Here is a 25,091-nt window from a genome sequence, read left to right on the forward strand (position 1 = left end):
ATAGATCTATCGATCTTGCTAGGCCAGCTAGCGATATAACGACATAACACGTGCCTGCTTGTTCGCCAACTAGCGATATAACGACAAAACGCGTGCCCGCTTGTTCGTCAACTAGCGATATAACGACATAACACGTGCCCTCTTGTTCGCCAACTAGCGATATAACGACATAACACGTGCCCGCTTGTTCGCCAAATAGCGATATAACGACACAAAACGTGCCCGCTTGTTCGCCAAATAGCGATATAACGACATAACACGTACCTGCTTGTTCGCCAACTAGCGATATAACGACATAGCATGTGCCCGCTTGATCGCCAACTAGCGATATAACGACATAATACGTGCCCGCTTGTTCGCCAACTAGCGATATAACGACACAACACGTGCCCGCTTGTTCGCCAACTAGCGATATAACGACATAACACGTGCCCGCTTGTTCGCCAACTAGCAATATAACGGGATAACACGTGCCCGCTTGTTCGCCAAATAGCGATATAACGACACAACACGTGCCCGCTTGTTCGCCAACTAGCGATATAACGACAAAACGCGTGCCCGCTTGTTCGTCAACTAGCGATATAACGGGATAACACGTACCTGCTTGTTCGTCAACTAGCGATATAACGACAAAACGCGTGCCCGCTTGTTCGTCAACTAGCGATATAACGGGATAACACGTACCTGCTTGTTCGTCAACTAGCGATATAACGACATAACACGTGCCCGCTTGTTCGCCAAATAGCGATATAACGACACAACACGTACCTGCTTGTTCGTCAACTAGCGATATAACGACATAACACGTGCCCGCTTGTTCGCCAAATAGCGATATAACGACACAACACGTACCTGCTTGTTCGTCAACTAGCGATATAACGACATAGCATGTGCCCGCTTGTTCGCCAACTAGCGATATAACGGGATAACACGTGCCCGCTTGTTCGCCAATTAGCGATATAACGACATAACACGTGCCCGCTTGTTCGCCAACTAGCGATATAACGACATAACACGTGCCCGCTTGTTCGCCAACTAGCGATATAACGACAACAACACGTGTCGTAGTTCTATGTTCATATGTCCGACATTGGAGTTTCTACTCTCTCACCTCCTCTCGTAGAGTCTTGTCGAGTGAAAAATTCAAAATATCTTCAATGTAGTGCCTCAATGTTGTGCCTTTTGACTTTGTCAAGTCTTATTACTGCTAGCGGATGGCGCTACTTGTATTCTCAAAGGCCTAATCCTGTTTTTACCGAGCAAACCCTCAGCTACGGATACTACAAGACTAACAAGTGAGCTCCTGAATCTTTTACTCAAAACTACGTAGACTATTGGGTTATAGACGGCGGAGGCCTTGGCCATAAGGGCGGTCACTTCGGACGTGAAGGGAGCTAGCTTCTGCTTTCCCACCACCATAGATTTCAGGCAGACTATGGCGTACGGTGACCAGCTCAGGGTGAAAGCGGTCACTACTCCAGTCATCATACGCACTAGCTCCACGTGCGCGCGTTTCTTAAAGGTGTTTTGTAAGACGGTTGGGGCCGCTAGGCATCTAGGGAAAACCGTACTCGTTAGGAGAATTGATTGATGTTTATTTAATAATGATTCTAAGACCGGGGGGGACCCCTCTATAAAAGAAGGCGGGGTGATCGCCCTGTCTTTTAGAGTATACAAATCCTTTAGGGGGTGTTTTTTTTTTCTTTTACCTCTTCTGGTATCCTTCAGCGGGTTTCACACACCTAATATACTATCTTTTAGGGGTAAGAGTTGCTGTCGTCCACACTCAAACTGTCATCCTATAGGGTTAAAATTAATTTTGCCGACGATCACCCAGTCTGTTTTTATTGGAGTGTCCCCCCCCCCGGACTTCTTTTTACTGAGATATACATAAACTGAGAAAATAAACAAGTTAGTCCGCTTGCCTTCACTTGATATGTAATCTTTGCGTGACATATTTGAGTATTTAGTAGACGGCACGTGACATACTCGCATATTCGTTAAAATGTATTTAAAATGTGTGTATGTATTAAAATACATATCAATATCAGGAAGTAGTCAGACACCGCTATGACCGTGGCATGTGACAGCTTTTGGGTGACGTAATATGTTGCGTGAAAAAATTACGTATCCGGTACAATGTGTAGGAGATACACAGAAGCCAAAGACCATAATGTAAATATTGTAGGACAGGCCGTAACAGGATGTGTGACAGATTGTTACGCGACATTTTACGTGATCTGAATGTTGCGTGACATACTTGCGTATCCGGTAGAATGTGAAGGAGATACATATCAGTGGTAGAAAGAAGCCAAAGACCATCATGTAGATGTTATAGGATAGACCAAGGGAAGTCTGGTTTGACCAGTCAGGCTCACAGCTTGTGTGTGTTGTTCCTGGTACGATTCTATTCCACCCGAACAGGGGTGGGAACACTACGCATGCTGAGTAGGTCCATATACCAACGAACTGAAAAAAGATGAGATGGCTTATTTTAGCTTAAAGCTTTAATTTAGATGGCGCGCCGAGGTTGTTTTGGCTAAACAGCTTATATACTATGTTCCATACAGAAGACTCATCTCACATTGGCCATTGGCCATTTCGAAATGGCCATTTGTCAAGCACTAGTGGCAATGGCCAAATGGTAAAATAACACTGTAGCATAGGACTTGAGGGGAGGGGTGGTCCTATAGACCCATACTTAGCATATATGGGATCTATTCAGAATTAGAAGAACCAAGGCTTAGGAATAGGGCTAATACAATCGTGGATATGGTGAAAATTAAGGAGGCAGGGTGGTCCACCATACATATAGCAGACAGTCAACACTGCAAGTAGCATGGCCAAGGGATAGGAGTATGTGGCAAATGGTGGATATGGTAAAAAGAAGGGGGAGGGGTGGTCCACCATACATAGCAGACAAGACATCACATAGCACTGCAAGTAACATGGCCAAGGGATAGGTGTGGACTTTAAAAGCACACTAGAATACACACATTGGCACCAGTCGGGCCAAGACGGGACGCTAGCACAGTCTATTACCCGTGCAGTTCGGCAACCATGGACAGCTGTTTCGTCCTTATTAGGACTCGTCAGCATGGCATAGCCGGTTTGCCTCAGTTAAACTTCATCGGCAAAAAAAACTGCAGGGCGACTTCGACTTGAACGAAGTGCTTTAAACCACAGCTTAGATCCATGTGGGATCTAGAGCTGCGACCGGGCTAGCGTGATGCCAATTGTGCGGATCACGCACTTCGTTCGAGCCGAAGTCGCATAGATAAAGCATAGATGTATTCCTCCACTGTCCAACACTGTCTCACATTGGCCATTTGTCATTTGGAATGACCATTTGTCAAGCGCTAGTGGCAAATGGCCAAATGGTAATATAATGCAGTAGGATGCGGCTTTCATGGGGAGGGATGGTCCTATAAATCAATAACATTACAGTTTTTCTAGCACTGCAAGTATCTGATAGCACGGAGATCAATACATAAAAGTCATTTAGCACTGCAAGTATCTGGGCTAAGGGACAAAGCTATGGCAACAGTTATGAAAAGTAAGAGGGAGGGGTGGTCCACCATACATATAGCAGGCAGTCAACACTGCAAGTACCACTGTCAAGGGATAGGGCAATGTGACAAATGGTGGATATGGAAAAAAGTTAGGGGGAGGGTGGTCCATATATAGCAGACAGTCAACACTGCAAGTACCATGACCAAGGCATAGGGCTATGTAGCAAATGGTGGATATGGTGAAAAGCAAGGGGGAGGGGTGGTCCACCATACATAGCAGACACATAGCACTGCAAGTACCATGGCCAAGGCATAAGGCTATGTGGCAAATGGTGGATATGGTGGATATGGTGAAAAGTAAGGGGAGCGGTGGTCCACCATACATATGCAAGTACCATGGCCAAGGCATAGGGCTTTTTGGCAAATGGATGCCCAATGATACCAAGCAAAATGCTTCGTTTTTGCAAGTATGGCATGGCCCACTGGTTTCGTCTCTTAGGCCTTTGGCCTACTCGACTGCTACGCAGACTGCTTTTTATTTTCTTATTATTGAAATAATTATAATGCCACAATGTAATATTTGTAAGAAAATTGGACATTTCAAGGGATAGTTATTCCTCATATGTAAACTTTTTATTTACCATGAGTATTTTACAGTATTGAGTTAATGCTCGTAGCTAATTATAATTTTAATTTACTACAGCATGCCCACTATTACCAATCAAAAGGCTTCGTTGTGGCAAGTACGGCATCGCCCACTGGTTCCGTCTCGTAAGCCTTCGGCCTACCTGACTGCTGCACAGACTGCTTTTTATATTCTAGTTATGCAAATAATAATAATGCCATAATGTAATATTTGTAACAAAATTTAACATTTCAAGGGACAGTTATTCCTCATATGTAACCTTTTTTTTTACCATGAGCATTTACAGTATTAGTTAATGCTCCCAGCTTATATTCATAATAAACTACAGCATGCCCAATGATACCAATCAAAAGGCTTCGTTTTGGCAAGTACGGCATCGCCCACTGGTTCCGTCTCGTCGGCCTTCGGCCCACTCGACCGCAGCGCAGACTGCTTTTTATAGTCTCAAATGGAAATGATAATAATGACACAAGGTAACATTTATAAGAAAATTAAACATTTGACAGGGATAAGATATTTCCTTTATATTTACCATGAGGTTATACAGTATTGAGTAAATGTTCTCAGCTAATAATTCTATCCAATGTCTCTAATAGACAATAACGAGTGACTTTTTATGTTTAACCGCACTGACCTTTGCTACAGGTTTTTGGCCTTACATTAGTCATGGCCATGTCCTGATAACAATGGAGCTATACCTTTTATTGCATTTGCACTATTAGTCATAGTCCAATTTCTTGCTTGGAGTGCTAGACACAGTAATCTGTAGAGCCCTGTAGGTCTGTAGAATAATGATACATACTTATACTTATATTTTCTAAACTCAACTGGAATAGAGACATTCATTTTGGAGTAATCTGTTACAGCCAGCAATTGTCAATTAAATACGGCACACCAACTTATACCGATCAAAAGGCTTCGTTTTTGCAAGTATGGCATCGCCACTGGTTTCATCTTTCCAAAAGACTTGAATTTCTATCCCCCGAGGCAAGAGATGCTGTAGGTATTTTTAAGTATTCTAAGCCGCTACCCAGGAACTCCCAACACTCCTTTACTTAAAACTAGCAAAAATTAAAGGCCTATGCTAGCGAGGAAGAGAACATGCAAACAAGATGAAAATGTAGCTTAATTATGCTATTTTTGCATATAAAAACTTTCCCCCTAGAAATATTGCCACTGTTTCAACGAGAACTTTATTTTACCTGGTGCTCTTCCGATGTCGTCAACTTCTGATTTTAGAAATTATCCAATTGTTTCAGTAAACTTTCAGGCGTAAATTTCTTCTGGTCGATTTTCTCAGCCTGGTCGTACGACGATTTGGGGACCCGGCGGTCTTTGCGGCCGCTCCCAAAGGTTCTCACCGCTGATTAATTATTTGCGGCCGAAGTCTTCAAACCTAGGATTCATCTCCTACGCATACATTCTGGCCTCTGCCACACATAATGTGTTTGGGCTAAGAAACTGCTATGTAGTAGTAGGTGGCCCTGGGATAAATTAAAGCAACATTTGAAAATTTAAAATCTAAATGACTTTTTCACATGAAAAAGCCTCTATAAGGATGTACGTATTTCTCGCTGGTGTATGCAAGTTTCAATGTAAATAAAAATACAAAAGCCCTTGCCGAAAACATTATTTTCGGTTTCCGTCATTTCGGTTATTTCCGCCTTTTTGTTCCCCTTGACCTATCAATATTTCCTAGTTTACTGTTCCACGCACGAGCACCTGGGAAATGCTCGGCGTGTTTTGCCGGCCGAAGAAAGTATCTGAGTAACTGAGTAACCGTAGGAGCTGAGGTGGCCAGTTGTTTCCTGGAATAGAGTTGGCAACATTAACGAACTTTTTTTGACACTTTTTAACCCGAATAAGTCTTATTCGAGACGGATTTCTCGCTGATAAACTTATACAACATGAATGTGTAAAATACTAGAATACTTGCGAACAAAAATGTTTTTAAAAAGTATTTGAATACTTAGGACTGGGGTTTTTGTTGGCCGCGACTTATTAGTATTTCCTAGTTATTGTTCTAGGCACGTTTACGAGCCGTCACACCTATACCGGAAAATATTTATTATCCAAACTATCGTGTTACCATTATTGCCTTATTAGAAGGGCCTTCTTTTTCTTTTTTTCTACCAAACTACGATTTCCATTAGTACATAAAGACGGTTTGAAAAAAAATAATAAAAATTAAGCAGCGCCTTAATATGTTATATGTTGTGTCGTTTGAATCGCGAAACAGCATGGTTCAAAAGGACATTCTTAAAAAAACGAGGCAACACAACAATATCATTTTCACTTGTCATTTCAAAAATTTTCACATAGGTTTGAACAAAATGACATTCTTAAAAACGAGGTAAAACATCAGTATTATTTGTTGTTGTTTTGTTCGCACGTCGAAACAGCACGATTGAAATAGGTTGTTTCCGCCTTTTGGTTCGCCGTGGCTTTTCAGTATTACCTTTCAAACCTTTATACTGTTCCAGGCACAAGCTATCGCACCTAGACAACTGACTGCTTGGGTTATCATTAACTTTACGATTTTCCTAGCGCATGTAGACAGTGTATAGACGGTTTGAAGAAAAAGGCATTCTTAGAAAAACGAGGCAACGCATGCATCTATAATATTTGTGGTTGTGAATTTCGCATCTCGAAACAGCACGGTTGAAAAGATCATCCGTTAAAAGAACGAGGAACACAGCAGTATCATAATCCTCTCGGAGACCTAGCTACCTATGCTTCCAAAGGAATTTACCATTTTAGTAAGTTGCATGGGACTCAATGGGCTTAATTTATAAGATAAATCATTTGAGTGGCAAGATGTAATGCAGTTTGTCATGAAAGCGATATCATTAAATTCTATATTGATATTTTAGAAAATAAACAGGATATTAATTGAGAAGCCAGCTTCGGTTGACATTCTAAGGTGAGAACTTCTAACGAAATCCACCATAATCTACCATTTGTCATAGGTACTTAGAGTGCCGAGTATCTTCTAAGTATGGGGGACCACATTTCCCCCTTACTTTTCACCGTATCCGCCATTTGCCACATAGCCCTATGCCTTGGTCATCGTACTTGCAGTGCTATGTGTCTGCTATGTATAATGGACCACCCCACCCCCTAACTTTTCAACATATCAACCATATCCACCATTTGCCACATTAGTCGGGTCGCTTAGCGCACAAAAAGAGCTCAATCTATACTCAGCGGACAAAAGCACCAAACTTGGTATAAATATAGCCTAGGGGATGGTAATCAATATTGAGACCGGTGCCCACCGGTACCATTAGCGGATCCATAGATAAAGAGCAATTATTTTCTTCTTAAATCTGGTTTTGCGGGTACCCTGTGGTAAGATTTTCATACCTTTTCATGAGACCAAAAAAAGATCAAAACGCACATATTTGAAAACGATTTATATCATTTAAGCACTATTCTATCGAATTCCGTGCCAAAAAAAAAACATATAAATAGCTATAAAAAGCTACATTTGAAGAAGAAGGAAAACCTACTGGAACCCAGGCCCCACGCGGCTTTTTTACATCCCTCTTGCTAACATACAAATAAGACTGATATTCGTTCATCAAATAAGCACAAATAAGTGCTGCACATGATTTTTCCTAGAAATGTTCTTTTTAATGAGTTCTCTAAGTATTATATTAAAGGCTACAAAGCTTAATTCAACCAGCGCGGCTTAATTGATAGGCCCGTCAGCAGGGGAAAATCCGCTACCGATGAGGGAGATTTTTCATAGCCTGTTGTGCGTTGATAAAATGTGCCATGACAACTCGAACCATTTGTTTATCTTTTTGTTACGGCCATTTGTTATTTTCAAAATCAAAGTATCACAATTGTTTCCGAGGCGAGAGCCTCGCTCTACCCCATGCTAGTTATGGGCCAAAGAGGGGGCGCCGGCAGACTCCCTTGACTTCCAACCACTCGGTCGTATGAAGCCGAAAATCCTAGCTAATAGCGTTCCATGATTAATATTTTCATTTTGTAAAATAAAATTTGAATCTGATCATTAGAATAGTAGAATAATTCTGGCTTACGTAGGTTTGTGGCTAAACGTGCCCTCTCCTAAGGTTGACGTTAGTACTGTCAACACTAGGATTTTTGTACACTTGTTTATAGCACCGTCGTTTTTTCGGCACCTCGAAAAAAACGTCCCTGATAAAGGAAACATCCTCTGTTTGGAAAAGAAATCCCCGCGTACCCTGCGCACAAGCTAGCGTACGCGCATCATTCTGAAAAGGCTCTTTCAGTTTCTTTCAGAATAACTTTTTCCCTTTATTGCAATAACGATCCGCCGATCACTGATCCGCGCCTTAGGAAAAGCCTCTTTTAAGAGGCTTAAAAAAGTTTAAAAACTTTGTCCTTTAGTGGAAAACGGTTAAAGGATTTCTCATTCCCAAAATCTCCCAAGCGTGTCTCATGTGCGTTGTGGAGCTCGGACATCAGAAAATAGGTACGTACCATTTTCAACAGCCTCCATTTATATATTCTGCTAATATATTATATTCTATAAGCCTGACAAAAGCTCTATACTTTTTAATCATCCTCTCTCGCTTCCTGGAGACCTTTCCTTTTCTTTTGCTCCACAGCTTTTTCCATCCCTGAGGTCATCATTAAGACATCTTTAAGATAATAAAATAGTCCTCTATTCCTGCGGCGACTCGTTGGAGGTTGGTTGCTATCCTGTTAAAAGCATGCGATGCGTTCAACCTCATCAGCACTATAATGCACACGTAGGGAGCAATAAGCACTGTTTTTTTTCGTTAGTGCCTCTGCTAGTCAGCTTTTTTCGTTCTTAAGTGCTTTCGAGCATTAATACCGCGAATTTGTGACAATTCCTGTGCCATTTTACGATATTTGCGACAAAGAGTTTCTACAGATGTTTCTTCTGCTGAACATCCAAATCCTCTAATATTCTCAAGCATCACAATCTAATAACTTTGATTGAGGAGGCAGATCTAAAGCATCTCGTTGGTCTTTGGTGTCTAGTTGACAGACACTTACAAACCCCCCTTATTAAATCCATCTCTATTTCTTTATTTAGCCAACGTCAAAATACCCGATAATTGCGATTAATCGCAGATTTATAAGAAATAAATTTATAATCAAGACAAAAGTTCATATTTAGTAGGTTATACACATTGTAAGTCCTTGATATATCAATAATGAGCTTTTTTTACCTAAAATACGCGATTTTATGAGGTAATTACAGCATATACTGTGCCAATATAGGCCGCCATCTTGGATAACCGTGAGGGGGATTGGGTCTAGCTTTGAAACCTTTTCTCGTAAATAAAGTGTTTTAATGCAGCCGACGACAGTTTTATCTTGAAATATTAACAAATAGCGTTATATTTTTCTTACCAAAAAAAACAATCAGATGTTTCGCCTTAGTTTTGGAAATGCAAGGTCTTTTAAATATCACCACAGGGAGCCCGCGATAGACGCTTTTTTCTAATTTTTATTCGGTTATTACACAAAATCCTCAAGTGGTACCGGTGGGCACCGGTCTCAATATTTATTAGCATCCTCTTGGCTATCTTTATGCCAAGTTTGGTGCTTTTGTCCGCTATGTATAGATTGAAACACTAAGCGACCGGACTACATATCCCTATACCTTGGCCGTGGTACTTGCAGTGTTGAATATCTGCTATGTATGGTGGACCACCCCTCCCCCTTACATTTCACCATATCCACCATTTCCGCCATATCCACAATTTACCACATAGCCCTATGCCTTGGCCATGGTACTTGCAGTGTTGACTGTCTGCTATGTATGATGGACCACCCCACCCCCTAACTTTTTTCCATATCCACCATTTGTCACATTGCCCTATCCCTTGACAGTGGTACTTGCAGTGTTGACTGTCTGCTATATGTATGGTGGACCACCCCTCCCTCTTACTTTTCATAACTGTTGCCATAGCTTTGTCCCTTAGCCCAGATACTTGCAGTGCTAAATGACTGTTATGTATTGATCTCCGTGCTATCAGATACTTGCAGTGCTAGAAAAACTGTAATGTTATTGATTTATAGGACCATCCCTCCCCTGAAAGCCGCATCCTACTGCATATTACCATTTGGCTGTTTGCCACTAGCGCTTGACAAATGGCCATTCCAAATGACAAATGGCCAATGTGAGACAGTGTTGGACAGTGGAGGAATACATCTATGCTTTATTAGATTCCGCTAGATTCACTCTTCTTGGAAATCAAATAGATCTATGCTTTATCTATGCGACTTCGGCTCGAACGAAGTGCGTGATCCGCACAATTGGAATCACGCTAACCCGGTCGCAGCTCTGGATCCCACATGGATCTAAGCTGTGGTTTAAAGCACTTCGTTCGAGTCGAAGTCGCCCTGCAGTTTTATATGCCGATGAAGTTTAACTGAGGCAAACCGGCTATGCCATGCTGACGAGTCCTAATAAGGACGAAACAGCTGTCCATGGTTGCCGAACTGCACGGGTAATAGACTCTGCTAGCGTCCCGTCTTGGCCCGACTGGTGCCAATGTGTGTATTCTAGTGTGCTTTTAAAGTCTATGCTTTATCAGATTCTGCTAGATTCACTCCTCTTGGAAATCAAATTATTTTTTGTCATGCAAGTTAAAAGGAAGCAATATTTTTATATTAAAATAAAAATCTCGAAATCTGCGCGATGAATTTTTTTCTAAATCTACAGTAAAACCTAACAATACTCCAACTTGAAGCATACGAATTTTTGGCTTAAAACTGACCTGTCAAACTTCGCGATTGATGAATCTGTATTTTAATCCAAAATTGTCCTCGCAATCTTTGAAAAAATAAATGCACTCTTGCCTACAAAGATCCATCCCCGAATTTACGCCCCCTGCTAAGTCCACACCCTAAGGCAACTTGTGTGAGAGGGGCAAGAGGACCAGTGTTGCACAAGAATAAATTCCAGATGGTCAATTCGAGAGAATTTTTATTATTAATTTGAAAACTAAAGAATTTATTTCTTTTCAACATTTGAGCCCAAGCCGCGCCTCTTTTAAACTATTACCCGACGCTATGGCTAAAATAGGCCTTACCGAAAGTACCTCCTTAATGCAGTTGCATGTCGAACCTGCGTTTATGAGAAACTAGAATCGAAAGTTGAGGATATGAACGCGCTCCAAACGAAGCCCACGCCAGCGTCCACATGGTAATCGACGAGCTGCCTTGTTTGTTTCAAATTTTGCACGAGCGAAACTGAGATCCCATGCATCTCTGGTTGTGCATTTCATACAGATATCTCCTATTCTATTCCATTTGGTTATGCTACCGCCTTTGAACTCTTTTTCCAGACTACACACTTTTAACCGTTTCGATTCTTTCAAATGAAAAATACATAAAGTGCAAAACAAAAACCCGTCATGTTCTAAGTCGCATTTTACTCATAGAGAGAGAGATGCTGGATAGCGGGGGTGGGTGTGGGGCTTGAAAACCCCAAGTCCAGTGAAAAATTTAAAAAACGTAGCCAAAAAAATACCGTGCGAAATAACTGTCAAAAAAACTGCGAAATTGCAAACTTTTTGATAACAATGTTATTCTCATCTAAAGTTTTTCATAGATAGACAAATTTCCTCTTCAAAATATATACCCGTAGCAGTTTTTTTATATTCTTCCGTACTTTAGACTGTATAGAGTGTTTCTTTCAGCGTTCACATCTTCACACAGTAAGCGTTCTCACAGAATAGAGATATCTGTACGAAATGCACAACCCGGGATCTCAGTTCCGCTCGTGCAACTTTGTCACATGTGAAACAAACAAGGCAGCTATCGTCGATTACCATGTGTGACACTAGCGTGGGCTTCGTTTGAAGCGCGTTCATATCCTCAACTTTTGATTCTAATTTCTCATAAACGCAGGTTCGACATACAACTACATCAAGCAAGTACTTTTGGTAAGGCCTATTTTACCAATAGAGTCGGGTAATAGTTTGGAAGATGAGCGGGTTGCGCTAAAATGTTGAAAAGACTGGTCCTCTTGCCCCTCACACAAGTTGCCTTAGGGTTTGGACTTAGCAGGTGGCAGGATCTGACAAAGCATAGATGTATTAATAAAATCTGAAAAATTCACGAAAATCGAGCCGAAAATGAGTCTAATATAGGGAACTTAGTAAAAGCTGTTTAGCCAAAACAACCTCGGCGCGCCACCTTAAACCGAGGTGAGAGTTCATTAGAGTTCCAACTCCCATGTCCGTTTGATCATGCACTCACACACTCTCATCGACTCTCATTCACTTTAAACCAAGAGACCATGATATAAGAGAACGAATCCCCGTGGCCCATGATGCCGTCCATGAAAGCTATTTTTAGATTGCGCGAGCTTGTCAATCATAGCATCCATATAGGGTTCGTCGCGCCATATTTGGTTATGGGCACCTCGCGAGCTAGTACATTTTCACAATTTTTTTTCCCTCTGCACTTCTTGACTTCGTTCGCTACCTGTTTTTATCCTTTTATCTGCTTCTCATAGCTCATGATTACAATGCTACTTGTAGGGGAGTGTCCTGTTATCTGTTAAGTTATCTAATGTTAAGTTGTCTAAATGTTATATACATAATTGAACGGGAAGACTTCGGGGAGACGGCGAATTTGGAGTTCATTCAAGATGCATCAGGCTGACTCCTAAAAGTTCTTTTTCTTTTCAATACGGTGAGATGAACCTAGGCATTCTCAGTCTATGTTATGTATTTAAATACAAGAAGGCCTTTATTTTTCTTTGATTTACAATATTTTTAGACGAATGAACTTCAATTCTTTACGCAAATGTTAAGAAATCATGTCACTCAAGAAACCCTTCTCACCGGAATAAGATTTACTTCATTATGGAGACTTGAACTCTTTTATTTGTGAAATAACTGTCTTAATAACCACAATGTTTTATAATTTGCGAATCAGCCGTGAAAACGTTTACTGGGGAAGTTGATCCCCGAGCCTAAAATCACGCACTCTATGCATTTCAATGTCCGAGAAACGGTTGATTGGATCCAGCGTACTCTATGGAAGATCATTTTCACAGCGTTTGTAAAAAGGATGGTTTTCAGTCAAAAAGATTTCCATAACATCCTTTGCCGGCTCACATCGCTCAAGATGTGATCGCGCGTTTGACCCATGTTGCTAGGAAACGTGAGCGCTAACCAATCGCAGAGGCGTATCTAAAAATAAATGCTTGTTCTAAAAATAGCTTTCACGGATGTCATCAATGGAACATACCCTAATACGGGGGATTCGTTCTCTTACATCATGGTCTCTTGCTTTAAACATATTCAAATTAGACATGAGAGTTATTGAGAGTTGTTGGCGTTTGATCGCGTGAATGAGAGTTAATTAGAGTATTTCGATCAGCAGTTTTAACAAAAAGTTTAACGTGTTATTTCCGGCTCAGTGATGAATCCTGAAGTGAAATAATTAAAAAAAACGTGATCACTGAAAAAAAAGTGATCACTCTTACCAACTCTCAAAGTTCGTTTGATGGCAACCCTGAGAGAGCTAGAAAGAGTGGAACTCTCATCGACTCTCGTCAACTCTTATTTCCGTTTGACCGAGGCTTCAGGATTGGCTTATAAAACATGGGAAAAAAATAGTGTGCCCGGTAGTATCAGTCCTGCAGCAGCTCACTCGTAAGGCCCAACGTAACTGACTGGATTACGTCATTGTTCTATTGTATTTCCCATTGTTTTGTCTGTGATTCATCAATCCAATGAGGTCAAATCTTCTGAGGAACTGCTACTACACGACCCGGTAGTATGGTAGAGCCAGAGACCTCTCCAGTTGTTTCATGGCAAAATTGAATTTACGCAATTGAGTCAAGATCCGCAAGAGGAGAAGGTTTGTACACCTTTGATATGATTTAAACAGGGTTTTAGCCAGTGTCCTCTGGCGTTAGAAGCACTTCCATCATAAGTGACATCGTGGCTTTCTATTCGGTAAACGACACTAACCTCTGCTGCTACGCGCGTGGAAAAATCATAACACTCCTCCCAAAAATGACACTAATTTGGTCCCCTTCATACTACTGCTTTTCGAATCATTTACGCACTTTACTTACCACTTCTCCTACACGCATGTAGAAAAAGTGATAAGTGTAGTTAGAAGAACTTCATGAACCTGATATTGCTCTGACATCTTTTCGAAATGACGCTTGGTTTGTCACCTGTTGCTCCCAATTCTGTCCAATTCATTAATCTCTCATTAATACTTTACTCACCGCCACTGCCATGGTGCGTGGAGAAAGCTTAAACATGATGTTCCTCCGAGTGCTTTTGTAGATGAGAATGTTCACAACTACCATGGTACCGATTGAGCCAATACCAACTGTTCCATTCACGATAGCGCTCCAATAGCACAGCGGGTCTCCCTCCACGAGATAAGCGCCCCGAATGTTGGACGTGAAAGTGAGGCTGAGACGAGAATAAGTAGAACACAGTCGTTGCTATCGAAGTGTCATATCTTGATTTTCCATTAACGAGCCAATAGGTTTTTCAAATAACATAAGCATTGACCTAGATATTTATTGTTATGCCTGATGCTCTGTGTTTGCCCTTTCTGGGTCCCCCTGCCTCCTATCTATTGAAGCCCTCACTCGGACCATCGAAATTTAAAGGCGTTTATTATTTTAGTTTACGGTAACCTAGATATTAATCGTAAATGCCTGATGTTCTGCGTTTCCCTCGAACCCCCTCCCTGGGCCCGGTCGTCTAAAAGCCAACTCAAATGGTATTTAATTCACGCTATTTTACCGCACGACATGACCTGACGACATGACGACAAGACTTAGAATGTAGTACCGTATTTAGAAGTTAACAAGCTAGCGACGCTAGCTAGTATTCGAGTATTCGAGTTCACATTATATACTAGTCAACTATCAAACAATTTTGCTTTGAAAAAAGTCGTATTAGTACTTCCTCGGCCGCTTCTTTATTTGGACATTACATGCTATATTTGTTTGCTGACGTACCTGTACCCAAAAGTCACAATGATAAGATCAGCGACCGCGAGGTTTATGAGCAGAGGTGTAATTTCCTTCTTCCGGTGTTCAGGACGTCGACAAATGACAATCGTTATCCCATTCCCAGAAATCCCAGCGATCAGGATGACCAACATAGTCATGTAGTACATCACATATCCGCTTTTCCCGCCAAAACGGCTGTAGATATTGTCGCTGTCGTTCGAGGCATTAAACATTTTTAACTAATAAAAAAAAAAAGGTGTTGATTAGCTTTTGCCAGCCATCTTTGGGCAAGCCGTATTCATGGACGCACTTATTTCGCGCAGCCTTAATCTAACTAAATACATGAGAGCCTTCGATCCTAGATGAAGAAGAGTGAGTTTATCAATTTGCCATCTAACAGTAGAATAAAGTAGTTTCCGTTATGAAATAAACGTTATGGATACATTTGCTGGCTGGCAGGGGGCACTCTCTATTTAAATGAACTGTTTTAATTGATTTTTTTTTTAATGGAAGAGCTTTTTATGAGCCTCATGGGGCTAGCTCGATTGTGTATATTTCATGTTTATTAGAAAACAAGTATCAAACCAACCTCTTAGTTAGCAAAATCTGACATGTCTACTTTATCTACTTTATTCAATCTGATCGTTTGACGAGATAAATTTGAAGCTTTACGGAATTTTGTAACTTGATTTATAGTTTTTAATTTAACGTTATTTAACGCAATAACGTTAAAGGCACTTTAGGCTTTCTACGATATCCTAAGATTACCACAGAGAGTAAACAGGGGATGACAGATGAAAATAGTCCAAGACAGACATAGCGACGTGCCTACTGGAAAAATTCATTTTGTTCGGCAATCAATCAATCCTGGAATTAGGCCAATCTTTTAGGCTTTACTTGATATTTGATTCGTGTTAAGTATATTAGGTTGTATTTCGTTAGGTATAAAATCATATTGTGATTAAGTCATTTTCTGATTAATTAAAAACAAGCACAGCCTAAATTTTAATTACTGGTTTGTTTTCTTCTCGGCTCTAGCTTGTTCTTGTTTTTGTTACTGTATTTTGTCTAAAACAGGATATACACTTTTCACATTAAAAAGTATAAAGAGAAAGCCATTTTCTATGCAAAAATTGTAAAAGCTTTCAATAAGTAAATTAAAGCCGGCGTACTGTGACGAAATTCTATGATCATGAAGTATTTTAATAAGCTATTAAACAGTCTCTCGCCACACTGTAACCTAGAAAAGAACCATCAATAAATAAGGTATCTGAACATTCTTACATAGAAATTGACACAGTGTAACCTAGAAAAGAACCTTCTAAAAAGAAGGTATCTAAACAGTGCACTATTTAATAAAAGTCGCCACACTCTCACTTACAATAGAACCTTCAACGAGGTATCTAAACATGCTAACATAAAAATTGACACAGTTTCAGCTTAAACAAGTACCTTAACAGCTCGTAAGATCCAAGTTTTATAACATCGGTCAGAATCTTCTAACCAAAACCGCCCTGGGGATCTAGTCTCAAGTTGAATTGTGAAACAATCGTTATGATTAATATCACAGTGGTACGGCAGTGAGCGGTTTCTTTGAATGAAATTTGATCGACAGGTTAGGAAAATACGTGAAAACTAAAGTAATATCACAGACAGCCCAAGGCTAACTGTCAGTAGTATTAATAAAGGAATGTATGGGGAAATTTGCGTTTATCAAAAATCGTGAAAGAGTCTTTCGTGATTTTATTTTTCCGGATAAATGCTCATATAGTGAGCATGAAGTCTTGTGTTTCTATCCGTATCAGGGGCTCGTTTCTCAAAACACCCGAGAATTCTCGGGCCCGAAAACTTTATTTTGCATTTTTGGCCAAAATTTCGCATGTTTTCCTTTTTGTGAACCGTTCATGTTTTAGAATAGTTTGAGCTTCCTTTGGTTCATATTTCAAATGATTACGCTCAATAGGGCTATTTTCGAAGTTTTGCTGAAGCCAGAAATTTACCCGAAAAGTCTCGGGTGACTGCGAGGTCCCGAGAACTTTCTTAATATTTAAGCCATGTGAATTTCGGGCCCGAGAAGTTCGGGAAAAGATCAAAATCTATAAATCTATAAAGAGTATCATCCTTTACATGAATCTTTGTGGTAAAATACGATGTTTGGCGATATTTCAACACATTTAGATACCATAAACTTTAAAGAAATTAGCCAGCTTTTCAAATTTAAGGAATAAATCGTTTTCGGGCCCGAGAATTCTCGGGTGTTTTGAGAAAAAAGCCCCAGGGTCGGATCAAGGGGGGGCCGAGCGGGCCACGGACCCTCGTTTTCTGGCGGGTGATTGTTTTGGTAATTGTTCGGTGGTGCACTTGTCATATAAGACATCGAGTTGAAATGACCAAATTATACGCAAAATGTAGTGGCTTGCAACTATAGTTTTTTTAAGATTTTGTTCCAAACCCCCAAAACTGCGATTTCATTTGCACGTGCGTCGCACCTCGCCGATTAATATTTTTTACAGTAATAAAGTATAATTTTTAGTTAAGGCGGGCCGTTCCCTTTTTAGAATTTTAACGCTGAAAATGTTCTTAACGTTTATCTTAAATTTAAGTGTATATGTAAATATTAAAACCCAATCAATATAAGGAAAAATTACAGAAATTATCAGTAGCAATATTATTTATGCTTATTTTTTCTATTCAATTTGATTTTTTATTTGATTTGATTCTGTATTTTAGAACGCATCAGACTTTTTTGCTACCTGAGACTCGGCATGTTTTTAGCATGTTCATAAAAATTGGTTGGACGTACTTATCTGATAATATATAGATTTAGGCACTGCCTAAACGCGGAGCCAGCATAAACACCTTTTGTGTTGGCTGATCAAAGGTATTATTGGGGAATCTAGGATCCTGCTCTCTACTGAGATTTATTTATTGTACCAACCAAATGGATCCAGGCCTTATTCAATAATTTAAATTATGCAGTACATCAAAGTTAGCAAACACAATTCCTGGTGTGGATATGGCTGTCAAAGTTGTCAAGAGTCTAATGGTAAATTCTTATGTCCCATCATAGAAGTTCCATTATGAATATCTTTTGTTTAATCAAAACAATACTACCACAAGCTTTGCCCTTGTGCAGAAAATGTCATGGATGTAACAGCATTCCAAAGATTCAAAATAATATATTTAGACTGTTTAGATGCCATACTGTGATTTTTATGTATTGATTTAGTGGCAATTCTCTCCTTCATTGGGCCGAATATTCAAAAAAATGTCTGGAAATTAAAATCCAAAAATATATCTCCTTTCATGCATTACATATTGGTGCACCCCACCTTACCATATAGTGGCCTTGTTGTTGGTGGCCTACTCCCAAATGAATGCAATGAAGAAAAAACAGATTGAAAATGCTAACTTCTAATCTCAAACCAAACCCTTTCATTGATCTATGTTTGGGGCAGAGAGGAAGCAAAGAATATCAATTGACTAAAAAATAATCGACGGGAGAGGAGATATAAAGTGAATTGACTCAACTTGGTGAAAAAAATATAACAGTAATGAAAATAATTTGATTGAGCATTTCTTGACATTTCCCCTTCCCCATTATCTTAACCCTTTCACCACCACAGGCCTAAGAGGCCATGTCTTTGCTATCCAAGCTATGTGAACAGAATTCTATTATTGAAAAAGAACAAGGTTGTTGCTAGTGTTATAAAGTTTAAGTATCTTGCCCTAAAAAACCCTTCTCCTTAATAAAAGTTCCATTAATGTACATTTGTAAAGCTACATTCTGACAAGCTTTGTTCTTGCGAAAAACAATTGATGAAACAGGATTTCAAAGATGGAATATAGTGTCAGACACAATTTTAGATAAGATGCAATGCTGAAGATTTAATGTACCATTTTAAGTGGTGATTTTCCATCCCCATGGGAATTAATATCTACAAATATACATCCAGTAATGCATTATATTTTGGTGTTTTGAGAAATCCTGGATCTAACTATTCCAATGAAATAAATCTAAACATCTAAAATAAATGTAATGGGAAAGAGACTTGGAAAGAAAATCCTAAAGAGAAAATATAAGTGAAAGTAATAAATGAAAATTTCTAATTTAAAAATCAAATCTGTTCATTAATTAATTTTTGGTGTAGAGGGGAAATAGCAAAGAGCATCAATTGCATAAAAATAGTCAACAGGGAGAAAAAAAAGGAAGAAATATGACTCTTCCTTAAATGTTTGAAAAGAAAATATAATAACAATGTGATAATTATATTCAGTACTTTTCTAAAATATCCCCTTTCCTATTATCTTTAGGTTGATAGAAAACTGTTTTCTTTACAGATTTATTATTTAAAAAGCAAAAGTTTGTTTTTAGTTTTATATTATATAAGTATCTTGTTCTAAAAAAACCTATGAGTGTGTACTGCTGAATCACATAGTAATGAACTAGTCATTTGCGCCCCCTCCCTTATGGTCCCGCAGAAGTCAGGGGTTAATGTGGGGTTTTAGACCACTTTTTAACCAGAATATGTCAAGAGGGGTGGTGGTATTGACTGTTTTTGACTCTTAACTTGGAAACAGGCTTTTATTAAAGTTTAATCCCCCACCCTTCCCTGGGACCATGGGTGTGGGGGTATCAAATGACTAGTGAATAAGAACATCCTACTGTTCTCTTCAAGACATGATTTTTAATTCTCATGTCTTCCAGTCTTTAGCATTCATCTTGGCCCTCAGGTAGTTCCTGGTTCATAAAAGAGTGAAAACAATTATTTATTATTTCTTTCAAAACAATCTTTTTATCAAGCCATTTATAATCTAACTAATTTTCCACAACTATTTGAAAAAAAAATAAACACATAGGATGCAAGATAATAACAGACAATAACAACAATACATATTGAAAATAGTTTTTTTTTATCCTCGGTAAGGAAAATTTCTCTTGTAAGTTGTAAAAGCTGCTGTATCTTCTAAGGATATGTATCTACTTAGGACTAAGAGCACAGGATATAAAGACAAGAACGGTCTTCTTTAGCAGTATTTGGCAAATGCAACACGATATTGGTTAGCCTTTATGTAAAATCTCAACACAATCAATCTGCCCTGAAGAAGTCTTATTAAAGACGAATTCCAGTTTTTGTTGTATTGTATTTTATTCAACACAATCAAGAATATAGATAAAACGAAGAATGTCAAAACAAAACCTGTTATGCTCAAATAATTTGATTACTAAGTTAAGTACTCGCATTCTCAAAGCATACAAAAAGGACAACAAAAAGCCTAATAACTGTCATATCCTAAATAGACAATACAAATCGTCGTCCGAAACTCACCTTGCATTGTTTTTGTTTTGTTTTTTTTTTTTGGTCGCTTTCTTGTGGTTCTGTTCGCTTTTTAATGTGAACTGTTACTTGCTTAAATTTACTAGCTAAAACCAGATAAATCTTGGCGTGAATGAATGTTAGTAGATCTCCTCTAGTTGACTTTATCCTTAAGTCACAAAATTTGAGGCAAAATAAATAATCATCGCATAATCGGCAAGAACTTTTTCCCTTGCTCCGTGCTTGTATTTAGTCGCCGGGCCGAGTGAGGCCTGGGAGTCGCGCGGCTGACTGACTGGCTGGCTGGCGAGTGACACCACAGGGTACCCGCGCAAAGACCACAAAAACTAAGTCGCATACCTATACCATATTTCTATGCCTATGGGGCTACGCGCGCGGCCTGCGGCCGCGCTGGCTCCGCTATAATTGTTTGATTGAAAATGGAACTGATTGAGCGGCATTGTTTACCATGTGCTTATGAAGATTATCTCATCAAAGCTGCTGCTATTCCTAATGTTTTTCTTAGTCTGCAAACCATTTCCTGTTGACTAACATGAGTTTATATTCAATATTGCAAATCAGCCGTGTAAAGCTCATCACATGATATTGAAATAAACCATCGAGTCGCAGGTTCCTCGAGTATTTTTTTAACGATGTAAACTTATCTTATATACTGTATATATATTTATATATATAACTTAGTCGGTAACAACGTAAAAAGCAACTTTTTCATATAAAAATATATATATATTTTGGCAAAATACCATTTCTTCATAAGGAAAAAGCAGTATCAGTCATTCAGAAGAATTTGTTGAAATTAAACTCCACAAATATACCTCCTGTCATGCCTTATATATTGGTGCACCCACCCTTTGGCCTGTTGTTTTTAGAAACCCTCGATCCACTCATAAATACTGGCTACTCAAAAAATTAATGCAATGGATGCAAATTCTAAATTACTGAAAGTACCTAATTCCAATTTCAAAATTCCAAAACTTGTTCATTGACCTATGTTGGGGCCGGTAGAGAGGAAAAAAAAACAAATAAACAAGAAGTTAATGGGTACTGGAAAAAGGGAGAAATGTGACTATTTGAAAAAAATGTGACTATATTAAAATATATAACAATAATGCAATAATAGCTTCACTGAGCACTTTCCTAACATTTTTCCCTTTCCTATTACCTTTAGGTTTGATATCTTTAAAGATTTATTATTGTAAAAACACAAGTTTGTTGTTATCTTTATATAATTTAAGTACCTCGCTGTAATAAAAACCCCTTCCCTTTATTGAAGATCCATTAATGTACGCTTGTATCAAAGTTTTATTCTGACCAGCTTTGCCCTTGTAAGTAAAGAAACAAATATTGGAGGTTTTACACTTCAGGTGCCATACGGAAGTCTCATCTATCACTTACTGGTGATTCTCCATCACCAAGGAAATTAAAATCCACAAATATACCTCCAGTCATGCATTACATATTGGTGCACCCACCCTTTGGCATTTACATTTTAAGAACATGCCAAGAACATGCCGAGGCTCATAAGCAACAAAAATATTACTTTGTTAGTCTGGTGAGTTCTAAAATGCAGGATCTAAATGCGTTCATAATAAAAAACTTAAATATTATTTATATTGACCATTTATGCAATTTTCTTTCTAATAATTCATTGTACTATAATTTATAAGAACTAAAATTTAAGAAAATCGTTAGGAACATTTTAAGAAATAAGAAAAGTCAAGCTAAAAATTAGACATTCTTATAACAAAGCAACCGTATCTAAAGTTTTCTTCTAGAGTTCTCATTTAGGCAGTTCAGGATTTCCTCAGTTTGTATATTTTAAAGTTAGTGTTTCATGTGAGTATAACTTAGAGATGATATATTCTTAATCATATGCTGATAACAGATGGGGGCATGGCATGTAAGGTAGCTTGAGTCCTAAATATGAAAAATAAGAGCAATAATAAGAATAAAAAAATATGCCCTTGGAAGGATCCAGATATTTTCGGATTGAGTGGAAAACACCATCCATAAGGGACATTTCTAACATTTCTTCCTAAATTCTTGTATAAGAGGGGTTAAGGGGTCGCCCACTTGTCACTACTGTTGCGAAATTTGAAAACAATAAATTAAAATGATTTTTCAGTTCAAATAAAGTTGGTATAAAAACCTAATATCACACGAACACTGCTTTGTTAGTTTAGAGTTCAAAAAGACCTAAAAATTTAGTGAACCAAAAATATTTAGACGTCAATGCAGGACTTACCCTTGATTTTCACCCGATGCAAGTAGACACTAGTTCTGACTAAGTGAGTGATATATATATATATATATTTACCACAACGCTACATCCGTCATTAGCTTCACGTGTCAATATAATACTTTGGACCATTTGATGTAGCGTTTTATTATTTTAATATTCCCAGGCTAATTGTCTGTAACGGGGTGTCACTTGGGATACAACATTTGCTGGATACAAGTTCAATTTTAACAGCAATGATACCGGTTTTTATGATATAAGAACAATCAACATCTAGTGAATAACGTCAGAAGAAAGGGGAGGCGGCTCGACCATATTTATAAATCACGAAAAATGAACTCGATATTAACGGTTTTTAAATTAATTATTTGTCAATTTTACAACAACCTCCTTTGCAGAGCTTTCTGTGTCTTGATGTTTTTCTAGGGTCACTGTAAATAAAACAGGTGAAATAGATAAACCAGCTTTTACTTGATGCTGGAATCGGATTATCTATTGTAAACAAGAAGTCATATTCATGGTTTTTTGGATAGGGTTATTAATTGACTCATAAATTTCTCTCATCACAGAATTTCTCTGCGCGGAATTTGAAACAACAGACTTCTGATGATGATTTCATGAGGGTTCTATGCTATCCTCAAATGGCAGAATCATATAAATCTGTTGACTGGCGGGCGGCGCTGGGCCTTAGCGAGCCCTTGTACCTGCTGTGTTTTTTATTTGGAGTTCTCCCAGGGTGTGCGTGATTTCCCCTCTGCCCTCGCCCACAGAATGAGTCGGATTATGCTTCTTTTTCAAAGAAAACTTTTACAATGACGACGGCGACTTTGAAACTTTTTTTCAGCAGTTTTCTTTCCTCAAAAATAGTCCATTCCACGTCTTACTTGTTTTCCTTTTCTTCTTTTAACCTTGGCGTCCGCGTTACCGGCGTGTTGCTTAAATTTACTCACTTAAATTGCATCCTTCATATGACTCTAAAAAATCCTCGAAACAAACTTATACATCTTTTAGCCTTTGTAAGTATTTTTTTAATTTCGTCGCTTTCACTCGAAAGTAGAAGTTTTCAAAATTTGATATTAATAATAAAGTCGCATTACAAGAAAACAACCAAAAGGGATAAAAAGGGACGGGCTTCGTACCCAATAATAAGGCACTGGGGGAAATGGAGAGACTTATATCATGAATAATTTCCATGACGAACATTTTGGCTATGATACTAGCTTTAAAAGAAATTATCGCAACACGGAAACTCACCTTTCCTTGTGATGATCACCCAAAAACAACTTCAATTAAACTCAGTTCTTGATTTATATAAAAATTAGGCTCTTAGGCGCACAATGGCGAAAAATGTTTCCCTTTTGAAAGCCAGTCTATTAAAAAGCATTCGAAGCTACGAGGACAAGACCATTTAAATGATCAAAATTGGGTTTCAAAGTGTGGGTTGTAAAAGATTTTAAAGAGCTCTTTTCAATGGCTGCGACGATTGGTCATCAAAATTATATGTGATGCATGCAAATTCTATTTTTAGTGTGCACTTTGACCTGCTAAAGGGCATTTTCTGATGCCTACTTCCTAACAAACAAAACCTAGAAGAGTAAAAATGAGTCTTAATGTATCTTTTTCTCAACAATTTTTTTTTCGTACCCTTTGAAGTATATACCGGAATGGCACTTTTTCGAGAAAGACATCCCGATTCCACAAGCATTTTAGAACAATTATTATTACAGAAATATATTTTGTGTAGTTAGGGATAAAACTAATTGAAAATACTGCTATTGTAATCAATTCTTTACAAAATAAATTGGGAAAGATGTAACATCCGTCTAATTATCCGTCTTTTATGTTGCTTTGGTGAGGAAATTAGCAATGTTCATAAAACATTAATTTTAAGTTCGTGTAGGAGAGTACAACATAGGGAGACCAGCACTAGGAAAGTACAACACAAGGAGACCAGCACTAGGAAAGTACAACACAGGAAGACCAGCACTAGGAGAGTACAGCACAGGGAGACCATCACTAGTAGAGTGCAACACAGGGAGACCATCACTAGGAGAGTACAACACAAGAAGCCCATCACAAGGAGAATACAACACAGGAATACCATCACTAGGAGAGTACAACACAGGGAGACCATCCCTAGGAGAGTACAACACAAGGAAAAGGAGCCCATCACTAGGGGGTACAACACAGGGAGGCCATCACTAGGAGAGTACAACACAGGGAGACCATCTCTAGGAGAGTACAACACAAGGAAAAGGAGCCCATCACTAGGGGGTACAACACAGGGAGGCCATCACTAGGAGAGTACAACACAGGGAGACCATCACTAGAAAAGTACAACTCTATCATATTAGGGACCTCAAGCAAGGATGATGACGAC

The 25,091-nt window shown here is 38.8% G+C and overlaps 1 protein-coding gene across 1 annotated transcript; it reads right to left on the minus strand.

Moving 5' to 3' along the window:
- Positions 1 to 686: 686 nt before the first annotated feature.
- Positions 687 to 24,187, minus strand: LOC5513830 (green-sensitive opsin-1). Its single transcript, XM_032383369.2, has 5 exons — positions 23,966 to 24,187; positions 15,140 to 15,372; positions 14,390 to 14,582; positions 2,261 to 2,469; positions 687 to 1,555 (listed from the first exon to the last, which is right to left on the minus strand). Exons 2-5 carry the CDS (start codon positions 15,364 to 15,366, stop codon positions 1,192 to 1,194), a joined length of 993 nt encoding a protein of 330 aa, XP_032239260.2. The 5' UTR covers positions 15,367 to 15,372; positions 23,966 to 24,187; the 3' UTR covers positions 687 to 1,191.
- Between the last annotated feature and the right edge of the window lie 904 nt (positions 24,188 to 25,091).

Source organism: Nematostella vectensis, chromosome 13 (assembly GCF_932526225.1).
Source record: "Nematostella vectensis chromosome 13, jaNemVect1.1, whole genome shotgun sequence".
Taxonomy (NCBI): Eukaryota; Metazoa; Cnidaria; class Anthozoa; order Actiniaria; family Edwardsiidae; genus Nematostella; species Nematostella vectensis.